A 21,623-nucleotide genomic window follows, 5' to 3' on the forward strand; every position below is an offset into this window, starting at 1 on the left:
TTTGGCAACAGTTAAAGTGTGTTGTTTAAAATTTCATTTTAACATTTTTCTTCTGTTTTCAGCATTGAAAAAAAAAATCATTGTTATTATTAACTTACTTTTACTAATAAAAGAAGTCTGTGTGCCACTCCTGTAGAAGCATCACATAGATAACCTCTTTGTTGAGGTCTTCCTTTTTTTTTCCCCATACGTTTTAAAAGTCTCTCCGTCTCAGGGCCTCAATTTTGGCAGATAAAGTCTAAATGAGTCACAAACTGGGACCAATGTTATCAAAAAGTTGTTGAGAGATAAAAAAATGAAGTAATAAAAAAAAAAAAAGTTTTTTTTATGATAGAAAGACCAAAACAGTAGGGCGCATGAGTCCGTATCAGTTCAGTCAGTGTGTGTAGCACAGGCTGGGCATGGGCACCTGGTGCCTCACCTGCCACTTTCTCCTGTTTTTGAACAGGAACTTAGTATAATTGCTTCTTTTTTTCCCTGAGAAACGTTGAAAACCCACACAGAAAAAAGTAATCATAAAATAAACATAATTTAATAAAAAACAATATTCATTAAGTTTAATGTGTGTTTTAAGCTATATTTTGAAAGATTGCACGTCACTGATCTGATAGTTTTTTTTGTCACACACCTGTGCTGTGGTTGTTCTACATCCACAGATACTGATGTCCTGTTTTCAGAGGGGCAGGACTCTGCCGTTTCACGTGCACGGTTAAGCCAATGCCGTGTCCGAAGTCTCTTCCTGCTCCCTGACTACATAAGGGATTACAGCCGATGAAGTCTGCATTATCACAAAGGATGCTTCCACGAAATGCACCAATTTCTGATAATGCAGACTTTATCTGCCACTAACCAGGTTATACCATGGTCACTTACAAAAGAAATAAATTACATAACATATTTGTTATGTGTTGCTGTGTGTTGTCACAGTAACATGACAACGTGCTGAGTTGGCAGCGACCTTGACTGCAAAGGAAAGTGATATCTATGCTGATGATCACGATGTGTTAAATAAAGCATCAGTTCGGAGAGAAAGTTCTCCTCTTACCGCTTGTTTTTGTCCAGATGATGAAGCTGAATTTTGTTTTAAAGAAGCAACGCAGTGATACAAAACATTTAAGCTAGGTGACCGGTACTTCTTTCTTAGGCGTGCTTTATTACTGTGGATTATCACTTTTTAACGCACACCCAGCAGCCCATGAGAATCAGGTATTCACCTGGACCGTGGAATCATAAAGATTTATATAGTGCAGGTAGAGGAGTACAAGTACTTGGGAGTAACCATCGACAACAGACTGAGCTGGAAGAGCAACAGCACTGCTGTGTGTAAGAAGGCCAGCAGCAGACTCCATTTCCTGAGGAGGCTGAGGTCCTTCAACGTGTGCAGCAAGATGCTTGAAATATTCTACCAGTCTGTTGTGGCCAGCACTCTGTTCTTCTCGGTGGTCTGCTGGGGGGGCAGCATATCGGCTAGGGACAGTAATAGACTGAACAAACTGATCCGAAGAGCGGGCTCTGTAATTGGTTGTAAAATGGACACATTTGAATCTGTGATGGAGAGGAGGACTTTAAATAAGCTTGTAGCCATCATGGATATTCCTGAGCATCCTCTCCATCCTGTACTGGATGGTCAGCGGAGCTCCTTCTCCAACAGGCTAAGGCAGCTTCGCTTCACACAAACCGCTTCAGGACATCTTTCATACCTCACTCCATTGGACTCTATAACTTGTCATCCATGTGCAATAGATAAAGTCATTTATGGTCCGTCTATTTTCTCTCTCCTGATGTGGCACGCAATACAACTGTTCTAATTCACTGATGTTTCTTTCCGATTGATTGTTCTGGTTCTCTGTCATCTATTGTGTGTAAGTTTGTATCTTGAGCCTAACGCCGACGCTGCAACAACTGAATTTCCCAAGCTGGGATCAATAAAGTATCTTTATCTTTATCTATCTATTGTACTATTACTAGTACAGGATTATTAGTGAAATTCTAATAATTATGTATTTTATCACTGTGTTCTGATCATGAAAACTTGAAAGATTTAGAAAAAATTAATCAAAATACATTTTTTTCATATGTAAAAGCATTCAGACTCATGTGGTCTTCATTTGTTCAGCTCAATCTAGTTAGCATTGATTCAAGCTGGTTTTTTGCAGAGACTTCTGGGAAATTTTAGGGCACTAAGATCTGGAGACCTCACAGACTACACAGAGCACAAGTCAGTAGGGAAAGAATTCTGACACAACTTCTAACTTGTTCTTCTGCTCCCAAATGGATCCAGTTCTTTTGCTGCAGCAGCAAAGGGAACACGTGGTACTCAAATCACTTCTGTTCATTTGTTCAGACCAGCTTCCATCGGCGTCGGGTCTCAGCAGACTCTGCACAAGAACAAAGGCGTCTTTGCAGCACACCAAAAATGACTGCTTTGATCTGCGTCACCAAAGGAGGAGCGAGGATCAGGGCTGCGACGGGAAATTAGATGTAAACACGGAGCTGAGAAATACACACTAAAGATAAGAGCAGACCCCCGTCTCTTTCAGTTTCAGAGCCTCTAAAACAATCTTTCACTGACTGAGAACCCCAGCAGAGAGCGTTCCATCTCTGTGGAGGAGAGCTGCAGAGCTCAGCCTGAACAAAGCATCAAAGTGTGAGAGCTGAACTCCCTAACAAGGTCTGCAAACAGGAAGACACAGGCTGTGATTTTTTTCCATCGCTGCCGCGCAGGGGCTCCGACGCTGCAGCGGAGGTTAGTCGAGGAGAGTTACATAAGTCTGATGAACAGAGGGGGGGGGGAAGGCTGCCTCAGCTTCTTAGATAAGTGGAGCGAGCTCCTGAATCTGCATTTTTCTGAGATTTTTCAGAAAGTCAGGCTGCGAAAAGATGATGCCCCCGAAGAGGAAAACCTCCCCCCATCCTCACCCGGTATGAACATCTGGAAAAGTAAAATAGCAAACAAGAATTAAAGTTATCGATGAGGGATTGAGGGCTGAGGTAAATACAATTACAGCGGCGCACATTAAAGACCGATGATGAGGGCAGACGGGAGCAGTGACTGATGACTGGCCGGGACCTCCTGTGATCCTTAATGAGCTGCGCCTCGGGGGGGGGGGCTGTTCCTCCTCCTTTATCTGTGCCGACATCCTCACAAACCACGACTGACGGTTTGTTCCCTCTTATTTGCAAAGCCAGGCGCCGGAATGTGACAACGCTTACATTAGAGTGGAAAGCAGTGCTTGCTGATGGGGAGACATCGGTGCTTCCAGCATCACTGAGGGAAAGCCTCGTCACACGCTTTAGAGATCAGACGCCAGAGCAAGAGTTTAAGTAAGACAAGCAGGAAGAAGAGCATCAAACAGAAGCTGTCAGAGCAGTTTTATTGTCAAACTAAAAATGAAGTATCGTGTGGACATCTGCACTCACCGACCACTTCATTAGGTCCACCTTGCTAGTACCGGGTTGGACCCCCTTTTACCTTCAGAACTGCTTTAATTCATCAATGTTCTGGAAACATTCCTCAGAGTTTGGTCTATATTGCCATGACAGCATCACACAGTTTCTGCAGATTTGTCTGCTGCACATCCATGATGTCAATCTCCCGCTCCACACATCCTAAAGGTGATCTATTGGGTTGAGATCTGGTGACTGTGGAGGCCGTTTGAGTCCAGAGAACTCATTGTCATGTTCTAGAAACCAGTCTGAGATGATTCCAGCTTTATGACATGGAGCCTCATCCTGCTGGAAGTAGCAGTCAGAATATGGTACACTGTGGTCAGAAAGGGATGGACATGGTCAGCAACAAAACTCAGGTAGACTGTGGTGTTGGAACCATCCTCATCCTAAACCACTGAAGGCAGAATGGATGCTTTCATGTTGTTGATGCCAAATTCTGACCCTACCATCGGAATGTAGCAGTAGAAATGGAGACTCATCAGACCAGACAAGGTTTTTCTAATCTTCTATTGTCCAGTTTTGGTGATTCTGTGTGAATTGTAGCCTCAGTTTCCCGTTCTTAGCTGACAGGAGTGACACCTGGTGTGGTTTTCTGCTGCTGTAGTCCATCTGCCTCAAGAACTGCCGCTCACTGGATATTTTCTCCTTTTCAGACCATCCTCTGTAAACTCTAGAGATGGTTGTGGGTGAAAATCCCAGTAGGTCAGCAGTTTCTGAAATCCTCAGACCAGCCCGTCTGGAACCAACAACCATTCAAAGTCACTTCAATCCCCTTTCTTCTCCATTCTGATGCTCGGTTTAAACTGCAGCAGATCGTCTTGACCATGTCTACGTGTCTAAATGCATTGAATTGCTGCCATGTGATTGGCTGATTGTGTTAACAAGTAGTTGGACAGGTGTGTCTAATATAGTGGCCAGTGACTGTATGTATCTGGACTGTAAACCTAAAAGGCGGGACTAAACCCCTTGAGCTGAATATTTAAAGCAGTTGCTCCACTTTAAAGCAGCTTTGCTGACTGTGATAAAGCCTTGCATTAGATCCAAAGTGAAATGCATCACACATTAGTGGTTTTGCAGCCTTTAAACAAAACTTGAGTGCAGCTGAATCTTTTTGAGCTTTATGTCCTTTAAACCTCACAGAGGACTACAGCATGCGTCTGCAAACCAAAGGCCGTCAGGGAAACGCTGACTGAGCCAAACCCCTGAGTCAGTGGTCGGCACACACCTCAGCCGGTTTGTCCATCCTTACTGTGAACCTCAGATGAAAAGCAGCAGCCGCAAGGAAGCACAGAAACTTCCTGAGCTCTGCAGACGACCTTTGAAAGTAGGAGGAGCCTGAGGGGATCTTTCTAGTTTCACAGCTGAGGTGTGAAGCTGTGACACAATATTCCCAAATACAGCAGAAACTTGTCATTTTGCTCAATTTCTACAGTTTAAGGAGCAAAAGTGCTAACTTTACTAAATGCCAAAACTTGGGCTGACATTTTCAGGGAGATAGTTTGGCTCTTAAAGGGCGTTTTGTGCAGACAGTAGGAAGCATGAAATCAGCTAAGAATCAGCTCAAAATGTGAAGATCAACAATTCTAGGGATTTTTCAGACAGTCTCTGTTTGGGCTTCAAGATTTCCTGATTCCCAAAGGAATTACGGATACGGCCAGAAGGAAGACAAGAGCGTCATATTTTGCATGTCTGATGGATTTTATTGCCATCTGCTCACCATGAAAACCCACGCATACACAGAGGAGAACATGCAAACTCCACACAGGAAGAGGTATAAACCAGGACGCTGAGAGGCACCAACCACTGCACCACCGTGCAGGTCTGGGGTTCACATCCACATCATCTAATCTGAATAGAATCAGCAAAAAAAACAATAAAAACTAGAAAGCAGGAAGTTTATTTTCATGAAGGGGTAGGCAGAGGAGAAACTTCCTGCAGGGGTTCAGCTGACACTGATTTAGAGTAAAGAGTTTTAAAGAGCTTAAAGCATTCTGGGAAGAAATTACCCAAACCTTATCTACCTTCTTGGCCTGCCTCATCCCTTTATGTGTCTTTCAGGAGACCTATCAGAATTAAAACATTTGAAAATTGACCCGTATAAGATTAAATTCATTCTTGTAGCAATAACAATAGCTTAAAAACTGTTTTCATGAGCTGGAAATCAAAGAACACCATAAACTAGGGCTGCACGATATGAAGAAAACTCGCGATATGCGATATTAGTCATTAATATTGCGATAACGATATAATTTGCGGTATATAAACGATTAGCAAAACAACCAAAAATATTATTCCCATTCCATTACAACAGCTTAAAAATTATACTACAAATGACCCTTGTTGACGCAGGAGGCGAACATACAACATAATAGGGCGCCATCGGATTAGTTAACAACGTGAAGGGGTCCATCTTATTGGTCAAATGCAGAAAGGGATTCTTTCAATCCATTAAACACTTCAAGCTGCCATAAGATTGTTTGGGCACATCTAAGGTAACCAACTTATTGCAAATTTGCTGTCTTTTGCGATATGCATATTGCACAGCTTGATATTGCAATAACGATAAATTTGCGGTATATTGTGCAGGCCTACCATAAACCTGTCTATATGGAAACATTTATTTCTCAGTTTATTACCTTCTCTCCCCGACACGACCAAACCACTACCTGTATGGTCACCTTCATGGAGTTCCTAGACGAGCGTTAAGTTTCACCTGAGAATCAAATATATGACTGGCTTGTGTCCTCACCTTTTTCTCTCTATAATGCCCTATTCACTTCATTTGCAGGCGTCTGATGGTTATGGGTAATTACTCTCAACTTTGTTTGTTTGTTTATTTGTTTTATCTACTTATTTATTTTTGAAATAATGAGAAGATGATTATTTACAGTGTGGGTTTCAGGAGGGAGACCGCTATTGATTTTTCCAGTATAAAGAATATAATGAATTCATAGTTATATACATCTTGAGGGAGCCGGTTTAGCTCGTGCTGGTTTGCGGCGCCTTCCATCCGTGAAACCCGGGTTCGACTCCGGGCTGCTCCCTGTTCCCTTCTCTAACTCTGCCGGTTCCAAGCCCGGTTTGAGAAGGTTGCGTCAGGAAGGGCATCCGGCGTAAAACATTGCCAAGTTTACCATGCGACTTGTTCGCTGTGGCAACCCCTGATGGGAGAAGCCGAAAGAGGAAGAGAGAGTTATATACATCTCGAGCCTTTCCTGTCTATCTATATGATTCTTTAATAATGTATCCCTAAATATGTATCGTTAATGAATGTATGACGGTTAGTTCAAGCTTAGGGATGGAATTCTCTCTCGTTGTCCTTACATCACACACCCACACACACACACACACCTTTCCTCCTTATTTTTTATCTCATGCCTTAATGTGTTAGTATTGGTAGTTGTCTGTGTTTGTCAGATCTGTTTTTTTCCAGTGTTTGTTGTTGTTTTGTTTTTCTGTTGTCTCACTTAAATAAATATATAATTTAAAAAAATAAAAAAAGAGGGTAAAGAGTTTGATGAAGATGAGATCAAACTGCAGGTTCTGAGGCTCCTCCTCTTCACCACACAGAACTGCTGCCTCTAAATCCTCTGATCAGACAGAAGCAGAGATCTGCTGCTTTGAAGGAGCAAATGACCCCCCCCAAAAGAAAACAAGGGAACAGCTGATTCACAGAAAGATCATCCAGTCGGTTCAGCGCTGCTGCCCCTGCCTGGAAACTCGCGCACATGTTGCTCCGGTTAAACGGGCGTCCCGCCATGCAGCCCCCGCTGACATTTAACATCTACCTGACTCAGAGACGCTCCTCGCCAAAGCCAATTAGGTCCGCTTGTTTCTCTGAAGATCCAGAGTTTAAGAATGTCATAGCCTGGCCTTTAGCGTCAGCAGCCCCGTGGAGATGACATTTCAACTGCAGCGCGTCTACAAAGACGGCCCCTCCTTCCTCTGGAGCTACAAAGATGTCTGACTAACCGGTGCGAGCAGCACATGCAGATGTTTGGCGTGCGTGTAATCCCTGTGCTCCTCTCTGCACTTTGAGCTGGAACAGCGTGAAACTGTTACCTGTGAAGCGCTGAACTTCAGTGAATGGAACCTGACAGAACCTGGGGGGGGGGGGGGGGGGGGGGGAGACAGCCAGATTCAAAGCTCCTGTTCTTTGCTGAAAGACTTCACTCTCCTTGAACTTTGAGCACAGCTGGATTTGGGAAAACCGCCTCTGAGGTCCGAATATTTCTAGGAAAGATTCCTCTGAGAGCTTGACTCCACACGAGTTTCCTTTCTTTGAAGGATGATTTTTTTAAGAACGCACTAAAAATCCTTCAGCAAACACGAAAGAAGACTAAAGCGAAACTAAAATGAAAAAATATGGTCACATTTTGGCAACTAATAGGATTTTTCGCACAGTTAAAGATGAGTAGTGTACTTTAAACCAGATTTTGTCATTTTTCCAAAAACATAGAAAGAAAAAAGAACAACTAACACCACAAACAAGCAAAAATATAGATGAAAATGACAGATTCACACCACAAACACGCAAAAACATACAAATAAAAGATCAATTTACACCTCAGACATTCAAAATTTGAAGGAAAAAGATACATTTACACCACAAACAGAGAAAATTAAGCTGTAAAAAGTTAAATTTATACCTTAAACATAAAAAGATCCCTTTGGCAGGTTAGACAGGCAGCTTGGATGTATCTAAATACTTGAATAATATCCATATTTTGGAGAGTATTTATTTATCAGTGGAAGTTGTGTTTCTGTAATTAAATGTGTTTAAAATCTGCCTCCAGGTGAAGTCACCTGAACACGTGGAAAACATGAAGGAGGAGGAGAGGAAATGGCTTCAGCAGTTTAGTTTTCCCTCTAGAGAAATTCAAATGCTGCTCAGAAAGTGGAGACACTCTGGGTGTCAATCGTTACTGAGGTGTGATATCATTTGAAAGGTTAATCAGACTTCCTGTCATTATTTACAGGTGATGAGGCTGTGGATGGAACCGTGCTGAGAGAGTTCACTGGACTCTGGAGGAGTGGACGCTCGGCCGTGTCTTACCGTCCTTTAGTGCGTGTTTACAGCTGTCAAAGCCTCCACCGTGTTCAGATCATGACCTTCCAGCCTCTGGCCGTCTTACCTCTCTGTCCATGCTCTCCAGGTCTTCCTTGCAGAGCGTGTACAGGGGCATGGTTTCTGACATGCTGGGCTGCCGTCTGCGCCGCGATGGCCCCGCCTGCTCGCCGTCCTGAACGCATCCCGCTGCCTCCTTTAGCGGAGTGGGTGCAGCCGCCCTGAGGTAGAAGCAGAAACCCCAGTCAGGACGAGCAGGTTGGTTGGGGAGGTAAACAGAAACACTCAATCCCTGCAGGAATGCTGGGAAGAATTCCTTTGAAAAACAACGTGTGTGTGTGTGGGGGGGGGGGGGGGGGGGGGGGGCTACACACAATGCTCAGGCTCAAGGGCCCAGCAGACATATCAGCAAGCTCTGCTTAATTGAACAGATCTTCTTTGATCGTTGGACGCGACTCCCGGAAAACTCCTCTGCTCCTCCGATCCGGGAATAGAATGGGCCGATTTTCCACTTGAGATTTTTAATTACAGCACATCATCACAGACCTTTTCGTTTGAAGGGGAGTTTTAGTCTCATGCTTGGTTTTCGGAGCTGAAGTGATGAGTCAGAGAGCTGCAGAGCAGCCACGGGAAAACCATCGCTGTTGTCCCTCAGCGCTCCTCTGGAGCTCCTGCTCATGCCCCCCGGGGGCAACAGTATCCACAAACCTCTGTTTAAAGAGAAACCGAGGATGGAAAGGAGGCTCGCATGGTCGACATCTACTCCAGCTAAGAAGGTAGAAGCTCTCATCAATATACTGAGCAGAACAGAGCCTTTTTCTAAGAAGGCTAATATGTGTCCAGATTTAGCTCAGCTTGATGCATTTGGTTTTGAACTGGGGCTTCATTAAACTGAAGATAATAATGAAGGAGCAAAAGCTCCATGAAGGGCTTCCGATTGACTGAAAGCCAACTCTGATTGATTACATCCGTCCGCCATCGTAATGTGATGAGACTGCCCTGTCTGTACGGAGCAGTTCAGGATGTTATCCCAAGAGGAGACCCCACGCAAAATAGCTCTTCTCCCCACAAACTTCTCCTTCTTCAGTCTTCACAGCATTCAGAGAGGGAGGAGGATCTTTAAATATAGTTGAATGTCATTGTGGGGTCCACCGCCATTCACACTATAGTCATGTCTGTGGAACACCGACCTGCCGGTGCAATGAGCCCCTCTGGTCTGGCTTCATAAGCTCCACATTGCAGAGGAAATATTTCCTTTCACAGCCGCTTGTTGGGCCTAAGAAGAACAGCTGCCCTTACAGGTGGATACAGGCTCTTTGTGGGGGGGGGGTCTGACTTGTACGGCACACGCGGGTGACTTGCACAAAATGTCAAAGGCGTAGATCGCTCATTGAGCTAAAATAATCGCAAACATTATTTTCTACAGGCATGCTGAAAGCTACAGGTTCTAGTGAACACTTAAACAACCCGTGAGGGTGAGGAGGGGTGAGGTAGGTGAGATGCAGGCATGTCATTGGCATTTTTCATTTTTTACCTCCCCCAATCCTGCATTAGGACTCTTCAAGAGATAAGTGTGTGATCCTTACATGCATCCTGATTGTTAGAAATGAGCAGGTTAGACTATCAGAGTGTAGTTTGTGTGGACATCCTATGGGCAGTTGCGTATTCATGATGTCCCTGTAGGTAGCCTAAAGGGTACTAAAAGACACCTGCGCTCCCTTTAACATGCAGCCGCTCCTCTCTATGACCCTCCGTGGGCCGGACAGCCCAAAAACCTGCAGCACCTGCACAGGTGTGAGTAACTAAGGCGTCAGGAAAGTGTTGAAATGTAGGGTTTGGTCCTCCATCGTGTCACAGGGCACCACCTAGCCTCCTCAGGCTCTGACATGTTTCTTTGAAACGGACACATGGACAAACCAAAGAAGGAGTCCTCAACGTTTAGCAGAGACTTCTATGGTTCTTCTCTTTTCCTTTGAACTGGTTCGTTCAGATGCTGAGTCAGCAGCTGCTGTTGTGCGTCAGTACCTGAGGCTGGGCTGATCTCGGGGTTCAGAACTTGATGGGTGCAAGTAGGATGGAGGGCGCTGAACGTTGGGGCCTCTGCGGATGAGCTTTCCTGTTACGGGGTCATACGTCCGGGACTCTGGGGCTGGCGGTGGGGGTCTGGGCTGGATGGGGGTGGGTTGGAAGGCCGGCTTCTGTGTGGAGCCCTGACTTTCAGCAAACGCTGCTGGGCTGTTGCTCCTTCAGGGACAGTGGGGGGAGACGAAAACGTTCATGCATCTTTGAACAGTCAGGAGTTAAAGGGTGATCAGCGAAGGACTTGCATACCTGGGCGTCTTTGAGTAGTCGTCCTTCAGAGGGTACAGCTGCTCATCCACCCTCTCCCAGCGCTCCAGACAGCTCCACAGCCAGTCGGGGTTGACCACATGAAGGTGCTTGTAGCCCTGCCCCTGTCGGACCTTCTCTGTACCTAATGGGGGCCAGCAACAGTTTACAGAACTCAGACTTAACCTAAACCACAAGAGAAAACATGAACTGCTGCTCTTTTCCATCAGAGGAACCACATGGATGTGAGTTTCCTTCTACAGTTTTGGAGATTTAAAGGCAGCAGCTCTACTGAAATATCAGAGGAAAGAACTTCAAAATCCTGTAAATTCTTATTAAAATGGCCTTAAAGTTCTGCCTGCACGGAAGAAATGCTGGCAGACATATCTTCAGAGGTCAATGCTCTGCCAGAACTGGTCCAAAGCTGCAGATGGAGGAAAGATGTTGGGCTGGACGCAACAGCTAAATGAGATTCCTGCAGAACCGGCCTGGTTTGGACAGGTCTCCCTTGGAGATGCATCCAGAGTCAGAGCCAGAGACGAGCCTGTGACCAGTCCACTTCCACACTCAAATATACCCCCTCTACCACTTCATGTGGAGCTTCCAACACCATGACCACCTTTGCTGTTGTTTCCACTCACCTGCTCTTGCTGCGATCAGGTGCGTCGTCCGGCCTGGATCTTGAGGATTGAGGATTAAATTCCTGCTGACCTTGGCCCCCAGAGCTTTGGCGTGGTAGTACTCACGCGTCCTGTCCATGGGGTAGTTGGTGGGGTACAGACCACTGAACACTATGGTGGCGTCCTCCAGAGTCTTGCTCTTCAGCTCCGGAACAATCTTACGGATATCCGGCATCTGGGCGGTCTCCTTTCTCAGGTAAGCCTCGTAGCGGGCGTAATACTCCGCGTGGATCCTTTCCAGCACCTCCTCCAGGTAGATTAGGTGATCGTCGTGGTCATTGTCAGCTTCCTCCTCCTCATCTTCCATGCTCTGGTCCAGCAGCTCCTCCCCCACGGTGACTCCAGACTGTTCACTGTTCTGGGACTCCGTCTCGGGCTCTCTCTTGTCCAGACATCCGTTTCCGAGCTCGGGTTCGGGAAGTACGACCCCTGAGGGTTCAGGGCTTTTCTCCAGGTCTCTGCTGGTTGGAGCGTTCCCATCAGAAGGGTCTTGCTCCTCTGATTCCTGACTGGATGCCTTTGTCTGGCAGGACTTTTGTTCCAAGTCCTTGTCGGTTGATTGCGGCGTCTCCGTTTCAGAGTCACTGTCACTAGAAAGGTTGAAGTCCAGGTGATTGGGGCAGCTGGGAGCGTCCTGTGGTTCAGCTGTCCTGCCTCCATCCTCCATGTCTGCATTGTCAGCCCTCTGAGGCTCCTTCTCCTCCACTAAACTCACAGCCTCCGGTTCTGACCCCTTATGTCCTCCTTTGTCCTCCTCCTCAATGCTGGTTAGGGCTGTCCGCTCGCTCACTGCGTCTCCCTGAGAACCACGAGAGGAGCTGCAGTCGTCCCTCTGCTCCTTGACCCGTTTCTTCAGACCGTTATTCTGCTCCTCGGCTCCGGGTTGCTCTGCGTTCTCTCCTGGTCTGCAGAACGGTCCGCCTGCAGGAACAGACGGAAAGTGTTCTCAGAAAAATAAAGCCAAGCAGAATGAAAGCAGCATTTTAGGATTTTGGAAAATTTTTGTTTCTAAGAACTAATTTCTATTCTGTTAAATTCTATTGAATTTGTATATTTGTTTTGGAAACACACTGAATGTTTGAACGGTTGTTTAGATCAGAAAGCTTCTCATTGTACAAACACTGGAGGCCGCAGACTCATTGTTTCCTGTTTAAAGAATTCATAGAAGATGTTTGCTTCAGAATTTAGTCCAAAAAGAATATACAGATGGACGGAGGAGCAACATGGTTGTTTCACCGCGTGCAGAGACTTTGCTTGATGTCCATACGCACGAAAAGTCACGTCACCCATACTTTATTTAAGAAGAGGAGAAAATTAAGGAGGGAAAAGAAGCAAAGATGAAGCTCTACACAGCTGAAGCGTGGAGATGGACTGAAGGAAGCTGAGGAAACTCAACATGGAGTCACTTATGCGTCTACATGGGCATAAAACATGAAGGGTCGTCAGGTTGTGGACCTAAAAAGGATCTAATTCACATCTAAATGAAAATGCAGGAGAAACTCCAGCAGAAAGCTGAGAACAAACTCTGGTCCAACGTGATACTGGACTGTCATGTTCTCCTCAGGACCTCAAGCTGAGCACGGCTCCGTTTCTACAAAACATCCGTCCCAAATGTTCATGATCACCCACCTACGGATGATTCTCCTGCAGGTCTGACGGAGACCTGCTCACAGTGAAGCCCCCCTCCCTAACAGATGATCTTCTCTGTAGCTTCTAGCAGCTCCAGCTGACAGCCGCAGAGATCTTGTAAAATAAAAAACTGCAGCACCAACATGCCCCCCCACCCCCAAACCTGCTGGTAGGTGGGAATCGGTGGGAGAATAAACCTCATTCCTGAAAGAGAGATTCAGCAGGAACGATTTGCTGATGAAGCCATTTCAGAGAGAAAGGCGGAGCCTCACGAACGCGAATATTATGGGTGCATGAACGGCTGCGCTGCCTAACCTGCTGGGTCATAATGACCCCGCCAACAACTGGGACAGAGAAAAAACCCCTCGCTGCTGCCCTGGCGCCTTTTAGCAAACACTTCAGGAGGAGGATATTCCAGCGGGATAACAGGCGCTCCAGAGAGGCGACTCTGCTGGAGCGTGAAATCAAACTGCCAGGCTGTCAGAAATAGGCATGTGAAGGGAAGGAAGTTTGCTTGTGTGCTTTGTTCTCTGAAGGCGCTGGAGAGGAAATCATCTGAGGAGGCGGGGGCTGGAGAAGGAGCGCAGCAAAGTCCTGAAAAAAAACAACTTTGACTTCTCCAACTTTGTACAAACACAAAATTCCACATTTATTCCACTGGTAAACACCAACATTTGGACTGTTTTCAGGATTTATGCTCAACTTGTTTCTGCTTCTCCTTAAAGTCTCACTTTTCTTTGGGGTCTGTTGTAAAAGTGTTCCCAGTGCTCTTCTAATGATGAAAATCCAAAATCCTGTGTTGTTCTCTAGGACACAGTTTCTGCAGAGCGACCGGAGGTCATCAGAAATTCACCTTTGAGTTGTGGACGGGACTGTTGGCATGGAGTAAGCCCGCTTCCATTCCCATCATCCCTTTGTTTCCACTCTATCCCACTACCTTACAGCCCCTCACACCCCCAACCTGACATTAGCAGTTCAACAGAAATGTTTAGCTACATCAGATCTATCCATCCGTTCAGTTCTGATCCAGATTCCAGCTCAGACCAGGAAATCAAAGAGATTCATGGATCTTTTTGTCTGCAGGTGGATGATCAGAATAGAGCAGAGCAGGGAGATTTTGACGTATTTTCTTCGTCACAAATCACATCTTTTTCAAACTGCATTTTTTTCTGCTCCTGATTCACATATATTTGAATAAAGAAAAGCCAGAAATGCAATTTTAAGCTAAATTTTCTTCATATTTGTCCTCCATCATCAGAAAAATGCTTTAAAAAAACACCATTTTCATCAGAGTGGGTCTTTCAAACCAGTTTTTACTTTGAACTCAAGAGACTTTTGAGTTGGACAGATGTTATTGCTCTAGCAGGACTTTTGTGAACTTTGGTCTCACAGGAGTTTATTTGCATAAACCTCTTCTGTGCCTGAGGTTTATTTGCTCTGGTGAACACGTGTTTACTAAAACATAAAAGGATGTTACGTCATGTAGAAAGGGAGGGGGAAACACTGCAAGAGGAACTGGTTGAAGACAACATGGCGGCAATACATCATTAGCCAAAACTGAAGCTCTACGTCTCCCCCCCCACCCCCTTCCCATTTCAGTCTGAGAATATTTGGGGTTTTTTTTGGGTCCAAAACCACAAATTTAATTGGTGACCCTAAGAGTTACGTTTTTTTTCCAGCTTTTAGAGTTAAAACTTTAACACGGGAGACGTCTTTGTCAATCTCTTCTGCGATTAACTTGAATCAGCTGATCTGCAGAGAAAAGAGTCTTTCTGCCAGTAAAGAACAATTCAAACCAGCTTTTCCCACGATCTGCATATAAAGTGTTTCATACTGCCGCAAAGTCGCCTTTCTCTGCAACGGAATACTCTGATTCACTTTAATCGAGTTGAAAAGTTACAGTGAAGTAATGTAAACACTGGTTAAAGCTAAAGCTCCGGTGTAACACTTTTACAATTCTGAACACTTTTGCTTAGATCCTTTTTAAAAAGAAATAAAAGAATGACCCCTTTTGCCCCGTTTTAAGCTCATGCTGCACACTGAGATGCCACAATTCTGAAGTCTTGTAGCATTTCTTTTTCCGGCTAATGATGTTCTGCCACCCCTCTTGTGAGCGACCAGGTCCCCCTCAAACACAGAGCCAATAGAAGACAGCCGCCCCCCCCCAATGAAGAAGCAGCCTGCAGGACATCCACACCTTAAAAACCCAACACCAGAGGTGAGGCTTGAGGACGGTCCGCCTCTAGAGCAGAGAGCACGCAGACTGCAAGCTCCTACGGGTTCAAGTACAAAGCCCGACTTTCGGAGACAAACCGGTCCCCCCCCCCCAGAATGAGCCCTTACTGCAGGCGGGTCAACACCTGTGCCGACTTCAGCCAAATCGCTGATTTGCGGGACAAGGTGAGTTTTTTGGCGACTTGGACGGGTCGAGTTCGTCTTCATCCCGGCTGTGTTGACGGGATGTTCGGGTACCTTTACTGGCCGCCAGCGCTTCCCGAGATCCCGGGGGGGCGTTGATGTCTCCGGCTCCCTGGAAGTAGACGTACTTTTTCACGGTGATGAGGTTCGGAGCAAACTTCCAAACGTCTTCGCGGTCATCGATGATGCAGACCATGGAGTCCCCACAGGGGAAAAGGTACCTGCAAACACACCCTTCCCTCAGAAACAGGCAGCAACTTCAAACACAAACACCTTCCACCTTCACTACGACTGGGAGGAAACGCTAAACAAATGCCTGGGATTATATGATGGAACCCCTTAGAACCAAACACACCCTCCCAGAGAGGGGTAAACATTGCAGGTCTCACTGAATGCAGACAGTTCTGAGCAGACCTTAACCGTTCTAATGAAACCCCATCCTGGTTCTACCACCACCGTGCTTTACGGCTCGGATAGTGTTCTTCCAGCTTTTTCCTTCCAGGCTGAAAGGTGATTCTTAGTCATCTTCATCGGGTCTGAAAGGGTTCTGGATTTGTCCACACATACGTCTTCCGACACAGAGGCTGTTTTACAGCGGCTCCGTTTACATTATACATGCAAATTGCTCCGTTTCATTATTTCTCTGTGATCCCGAATCGATCTTGAGGCTTGTGAAGCCACCTTAAGAGAAATCCTGACATTTCATAAATTAACGGCATGATTGTAGAAAAAAAAAGCGTGAAGATTATTGCTCTGCAGGTTCACCGAGCGGTTTACCCCTTTATACTTGGTACGGGCCAACAGCATGCCCGTGTGTCACAGACAGCCTGCATCTACCAGTAAGGGCAGTAATGACCAGGGCTTAAGGAAGTATGTCGGTCACGTGATCAGTTGCGCCAAACCGTCTCTGAAAATCCCTTTGGTTCTGCTGCAACACAGGAAACTGAACAGCAGAGCGGATGTTCCTCACCTTAGGTTTCCCGTCTTGGAGAACGGATCGATGCATTCATCTCTAGAAAGGATTCTGTGGGAGAAAAGCTTCTTTTCGGGATCCAGAAAACCTAAAAAAAAGAAGAACAGAGAAGTGTTTTTAAAGCTTTACCTTGAGATGTGTTCTACAGAAAACCCTGGGCTGTGGCGTTTATCTGGTTCTTCTCTGGCTTTCCCTCTGTGCCATGAGGTTTTTGGAAAGTCGTCATGCTTTGGGGAGAAATCGGTCAATAAAAGCTGCTCTGATTCTGAAATGTACGGACGCTCTGCATCAGTGAAGGCAAAAATCCAATCCAAATGCATGAAACATTCATCATGAGGCGGCAGAGCGGTGCCAGAACAAAGCTGCTGTCATTATGAATAGTCAAATAAAAGAGTGCAGCATGAATACCAAGAAGATTCCAGAGAAACTCACAGCCTTCAATAAAGCAGTGAAAGGTTTATGAGGAAGAAAGTGCAGCTTTAAAAACTTCATTCAATCATTTGTTTGGAACTTCAGCACCACAGATTGAGAGAGGAGCGAACAGCTCCCTCTAGTGGACGCGTGCGGGAAGTACAGCAACGCTGGTTACGGGGGCTGCACACTCCGTCCGTCACTCAGGTGCATTCATGAGGGCACAGCTCCGCAAAACCTGCGTTTACCAGCAATAGTGTGTGCATAGAGGCGGCTCCCGAACGTGAAGACGTGCAGCTCGTAGAGTTTGGCCGTTTTCTCCAGGAATTCCTTGCAGTGGGGGCGCAGGCGGGTGTGCAGCATGGGCTCGCCCCGGCCCAGCTGGAAGTGGAAAATGCCCTGAAGCAAACACACACAGAGACGTATCAAAGTGAACTTTCTCCTCAACTCAACATTCAGGTTCTAAAAAGACAAAACAAAAACAAGAATGACAACATTAAGGACAGTTTTTCTAGATCCAGTAACTGAAGATGATCTGAATTAACTCAAAAACCAAATCTGATATCTGGGAAACACATTTTCTTAAAGTCAGTTTACAGAGAAAACTTTTAGACTGAACCAAAAACGAGTCCATTCACACAACGACAGATGTGATGTTTGAACTAAAAAGTGGGATTTTAATCCAGAAAGCAAAGAAAAGAAGCCGTCAGGTTTTTAGTCTGACGTTTGTTTACATCTGAGGAAGACCAGGAAAGGCCCTCAGTGATGAAGCTCTCGTCCTCTGAAAGCATCAACCTTCTCCTCAAATGTGACAGATTTATGTTTATTCCCCTGAACAGACATGACATAACATGTCATGTCTGCAAAAGATGTGATTTGTGACATAACAGACTCCTGCAGCAGGTGAAGGTAGAAACACCAACAGGGCCCTGATGGGAACAGGCCCTTCCCTGATGGGAACAGGCCCTTCCCTGATGGGAACAGGCCCTTCCCCTGCAAGGCCTGCTGGGAAACAGGGATGCATTTCTTGGATTATTCTTCACCTTTTAAACATGTTTGGGTTCTATCCAAAGCGACTTACAGATCGAGGCAATGTGGGTTCCTGCCCAAGAGCGTTTGAACCCCCAACCAGCAGCATGAAGTGGTGTAGCTCTGGCAGACTGATTCCCTCAGAAACCCCACATTAGAATCTGACCGGTGACTTTGCAGGCAGAAATCAGAGAAACCCTTCTCCTCCAGAACAAAGCCATTAATTCTGACAGTACCGAGCTTTTTAGAACCCACTTTGTTCCAGGACCTAAAGCCAGGTTTGCCTCCTGGGCTTCGCCTTGAGCTGTACCTTGTTGGACATCTGCTGGCAGTGCTGCTCTGTGGTGTGGATGAGCGTCTGGTCCAGATCCACCATGAGGACCAGCTTCCTGTTCCGGTGCAGCCTCTGCTGGTCCTCTCTGCCCAGCTGCTCGGCTTGCTGCCAAACAAAGGAGAACCCCGCCGGTGAAGCCGAGTATGACAGGCTTATGGGTACATTTTCTCCACCGTTTTCAAACATTCATTTGTAGAAGAACCAGCGTGTGGTCCACTGCAGGAACACTTCTTTAACCTCAGACTGAGAGCTTCGTCTTGGATATGAACTCAGCTTGAAGTGTGGACGCACAGACAGCTGCCATCGTGACTCACCTCAGAGCTGACCATCAGTTCAGGGACACTGTGCACCATGGAGACGGTTGCCGTGGAGATGGGGGTGTGCTGGTTTCCGTTTGTCCCCTGAAGCCTGAGACGAGAGAGAGAGAGAGACCACGCTCAGGTCCTCCAGCAAACTGTCAGAGGAGGTCTGCTATTTGTTTCAGATCCACCACCAAACACACAATCCCAACACTTACACCCCAGCACGGATGGATGCTGACGGAGAAAACAGGAAGTCAGCGTCAACAAATCCACATTTACTCACAGATGTGTACATTTAAGGAGCTAACGAGTGCATTTTTATTGAACTTCACTGTCACTGATGTGGTTTTAACAGCTATGGAAAAAACACAAGATGTCCAGGTAATGTGAATGTCTGCTCATTTAAAACGGTACTCTGGATAATGTAGTTCAAAATCCTTTTACACTCAAAAACTGATTATTTTATCATGTTTTGGTGCAGACGGATAACATGGACTACAAAGACCAATGTAACCTGGTCCAACTCGATACAAACAGAACTTTACCACTGAGAGATTAAAGCGATGCAGAGAAGTGACAGCAGTAGATAAAAAAACCTCAAATTTCAGAAATGAGACACATTTAACAACAAAAGAAAGTGAACATAAATACATTCATCCCAGTAAAATAAAATAAAAACTTAAGAAGGGGCATTGCTAAAAGATTAATTGAAAACTATGTGGACAAAAACAAATAATATGCTGAATCATCATTAGGTGTGAAAGGAAAAAAATAGGCGTTTCAAACAGAAATCCTGGTGTCTGGCGCCCCCTGATGGCGTCATCTGGAATAGCACTCTACACAAACTAAACCTGACAGCTTTTATAAATTAGGCATTATTTACAAAAAAACAGAAGACAGTGTATTCTTACTGAGTCAAATCCTGGCCACATTCGGCGCATAAACCCTTCATGACAACAGGGTGGCTGCATTCTTCGATTCTGACAATGACACCCCTGAAAACAAACAAACACACAAACATAGATTAGTGGAAACATTCAGTGAAATTCACTGGTCATGTTCAGGTGGAACCCATGACTCTGAAAGAGATACAGGGGGTTCTGCAGAAAGATGGAGCGATGGATGGATAGATATTCAGCTGGAACACAATATTCAATACATCTGCAGTGCATAGATTTTAAATACATTATTGGTGTGGACAGTGTTTCTAGTTCAGACTGCTTTTTAAAACAAGTTTCAGATGAGTGTTCCCCACTAAACCACAGAGGTTTAGAATGAGATAAAGATGAGGAAAAGGGAAAAATAAGGTGAAAGCCACGGAAAGGGACGTTTTTTTTGTCCACAGGTGGAGTTTAAAAGAGGCACCTGAAGGCTTTATGAGTCTGAACCCTTTCAGTCCAGATTTATGTCAAGTCAGATGTTTGAATTTTTAAGGGAATTTTTCCCTAAAAAAAGTTTATTTCTGTTTAAAAAAAGAAGTAAAAAAAAAGGTTTTTACTTTCTATAATAATAATAAATATATTTAAAAATAACTCGTGCACATTTGTAGAATAAAGAAATTAATGAGATAAAAATAGGTAAGCAGGACAATATAAGGCTTCTGAAAAATAGAGGGAAAGTGTCCATTTGCGTCATGCGCTTGTCAATGAGATGACATTTCAAAATAAGAGACATTGTTTGTTTGAATGTATATTTATTAAAATCGAGATAGTCTATAAAAGGTTGAGTGTGGCTTCTATTCTATTTTATTCTTGTTTGTTGTCTCTCACTGGAATACATGGTAAAATCGAGCAGAAAATGTGATGCTGAGAGGACTTTGCTTTTAATTTGAAAGTCTGTTGAAGTTCAGTTTGTTTACGTTGAGTCGCTGTTAACATGCTGCTAACATGCTAGCGTGGGGTTAGCATGTTAGCCTGAACCAGAGAAAATTAATAAAGAAGAGACGAACCATGATAAGGGCCCGCGTGCCATTAGAATACCACGCGGGTCCCCCTGACCCGAACGTTTCCAGCAGACTCACCCCGGAGGAATGATGTGTCCGGTCTGGCAGCAGAGCTCCTTCACCACTCCTGCACGGTTCGACTTCACCTTCTTCTCTGATGGCCGGACGCCCTCCGCCGCCTCCTCCCGGGGCACGACCGCGCACAGCGCTATCACGGAGTCCACGTTCACCAGTGTCCCGGGCTTCACTTTCCACTCCAGCAGCCGCAAAGGAAGCGCTTCGGTCGGCCAGCACATATCCGCCACCTGCGCCGCGGGGCCCTCCGCTGATGCGCCGCCAGAACCCACGGGAGGGTCCTCCATCTGCCCCCCCACTCCAAACCGGTAATTCGCACGCAGAGGTCCGGTCACAGCAGCTCCACCGATGTGCCGCGGATCAACGATACGCAGAGGGGAAAAGCCTCCAGAGGTTTTCACCCAAACCCTGGACCCTTCAAGGTTCGCTCTTCCCGCCCGTGAAAGCGCAACACTGACACGGACAGCTACGGCATCCGGTGCGCAGCAGCGAACCAAAACACACTACCTTTCAAAATAAAGGTACCGTGCTAAATAACATAGCCAGATTGATTTTTTTAAGCACTTTAAAACAATTTTAGTGTAAACACGACTCACGACTTATGTGTGTGTCTAATGTTTAAAGTGTGATGATGTGCTCAGTACAAACATGTCAGACACGTTACAGTGTGAATCAAATATATCCAGCTTTTATTTTGAAAACAACACGTTAATCTTGTTCCTTTTAAAACTTCAATCTAAAAAAAAGTTTTAAAAATATTGATAGTACTAACCTATTGAAATATGTACTCAATAAATACAAATAAAAATAATAAAAAGGGAAGAGAAATGTAGACATTTTTCTGCATGAAACTTTGCCGGTTCTTTGTCGGTGACACTTGACGTGTGATGAAGGCTGTTGTTCAAGGATAACACACAAGAAGAAGCAGAATGCTGTGGGGGCGTTTTAATGGTTACTTGTGCCTGTTTGGGGGGGTGGGGTTAT

The 21,623-nt window shown here is 45.4% G+C and overlaps 1 protein-coding gene across 2 annotated transcripts in view; it reads right to left on the bottom strand.

The window, feature by feature from the left end:
- Positions 1–21,124, bottom strand: part of ctdp1 (CTD (carboxy-terminal domain, RNA polymerase II, polypeptide A) phosphatase, subunit 1) — a 57,278-nt gene extending 36,154 nt beyond the window's left edge. The window contains exons 1-12 of one of the 2 annotated variants that reach the window (XM_078955288.1): positions 20,643–21,124; positions 19,534–19,617; positions 18,635–18,728; positions 18,297–18,425; positions 17,206–17,356; positions 16,544–16,634; positions 15,628–15,794; positions 13,471–13,749; positions 11,488–12,447; positions 10,850–10,991; positions 10,544–10,762; positions 8,586–8,739 (exon numbers count right to left, since the gene is read on the bottom strand). In XM_078955288.1, the coding sequence (XP_078811414.1) occupies positions 8,586–8,739; positions 10,544–10,762; positions 10,850–10,991; positions 11,488–12,447; positions 13,471–13,749; positions 15,628–15,794; positions 16,544–16,634; positions 17,206–17,356; positions 18,297–18,425; positions 18,635–18,728; positions 19,534–19,617; positions 20,643–20,926 (2,754 nt within the window). In that variant the 5' untranslated portion in view covers positions 20,927–21,124. The remainder of the gene's footprint in view (positions 1–8,585; positions 8,740–10,543; positions 10,763–10,849; positions 10,992–11,487; positions 12,448–13,470; positions 13,750–15,627; positions 15,795–16,543; positions 16,635–17,205; positions 17,357–18,296; positions 18,426–18,634; positions 18,729–19,533; positions 19,618–20,642) is intronic. The other variant, XM_023960216.2, reaches the window with a different exon arrangement.
- Positions 21,125–21,623: the final 499 nt, after the last annotated feature.

This window comes from Oryzias latipes, chromosome 11 (assembly GCF_053564925.1).
Source record: "Oryzias latipes strain Hd-rR chromosome 11, Olatipes_Hd-rR_3.1".
Lineage (NCBI taxonomy): Eukaryota > Metazoa > Chordata > Actinopteri > Beloniformes > Adrianichthyidae > Oryzias > Oryzias latipes.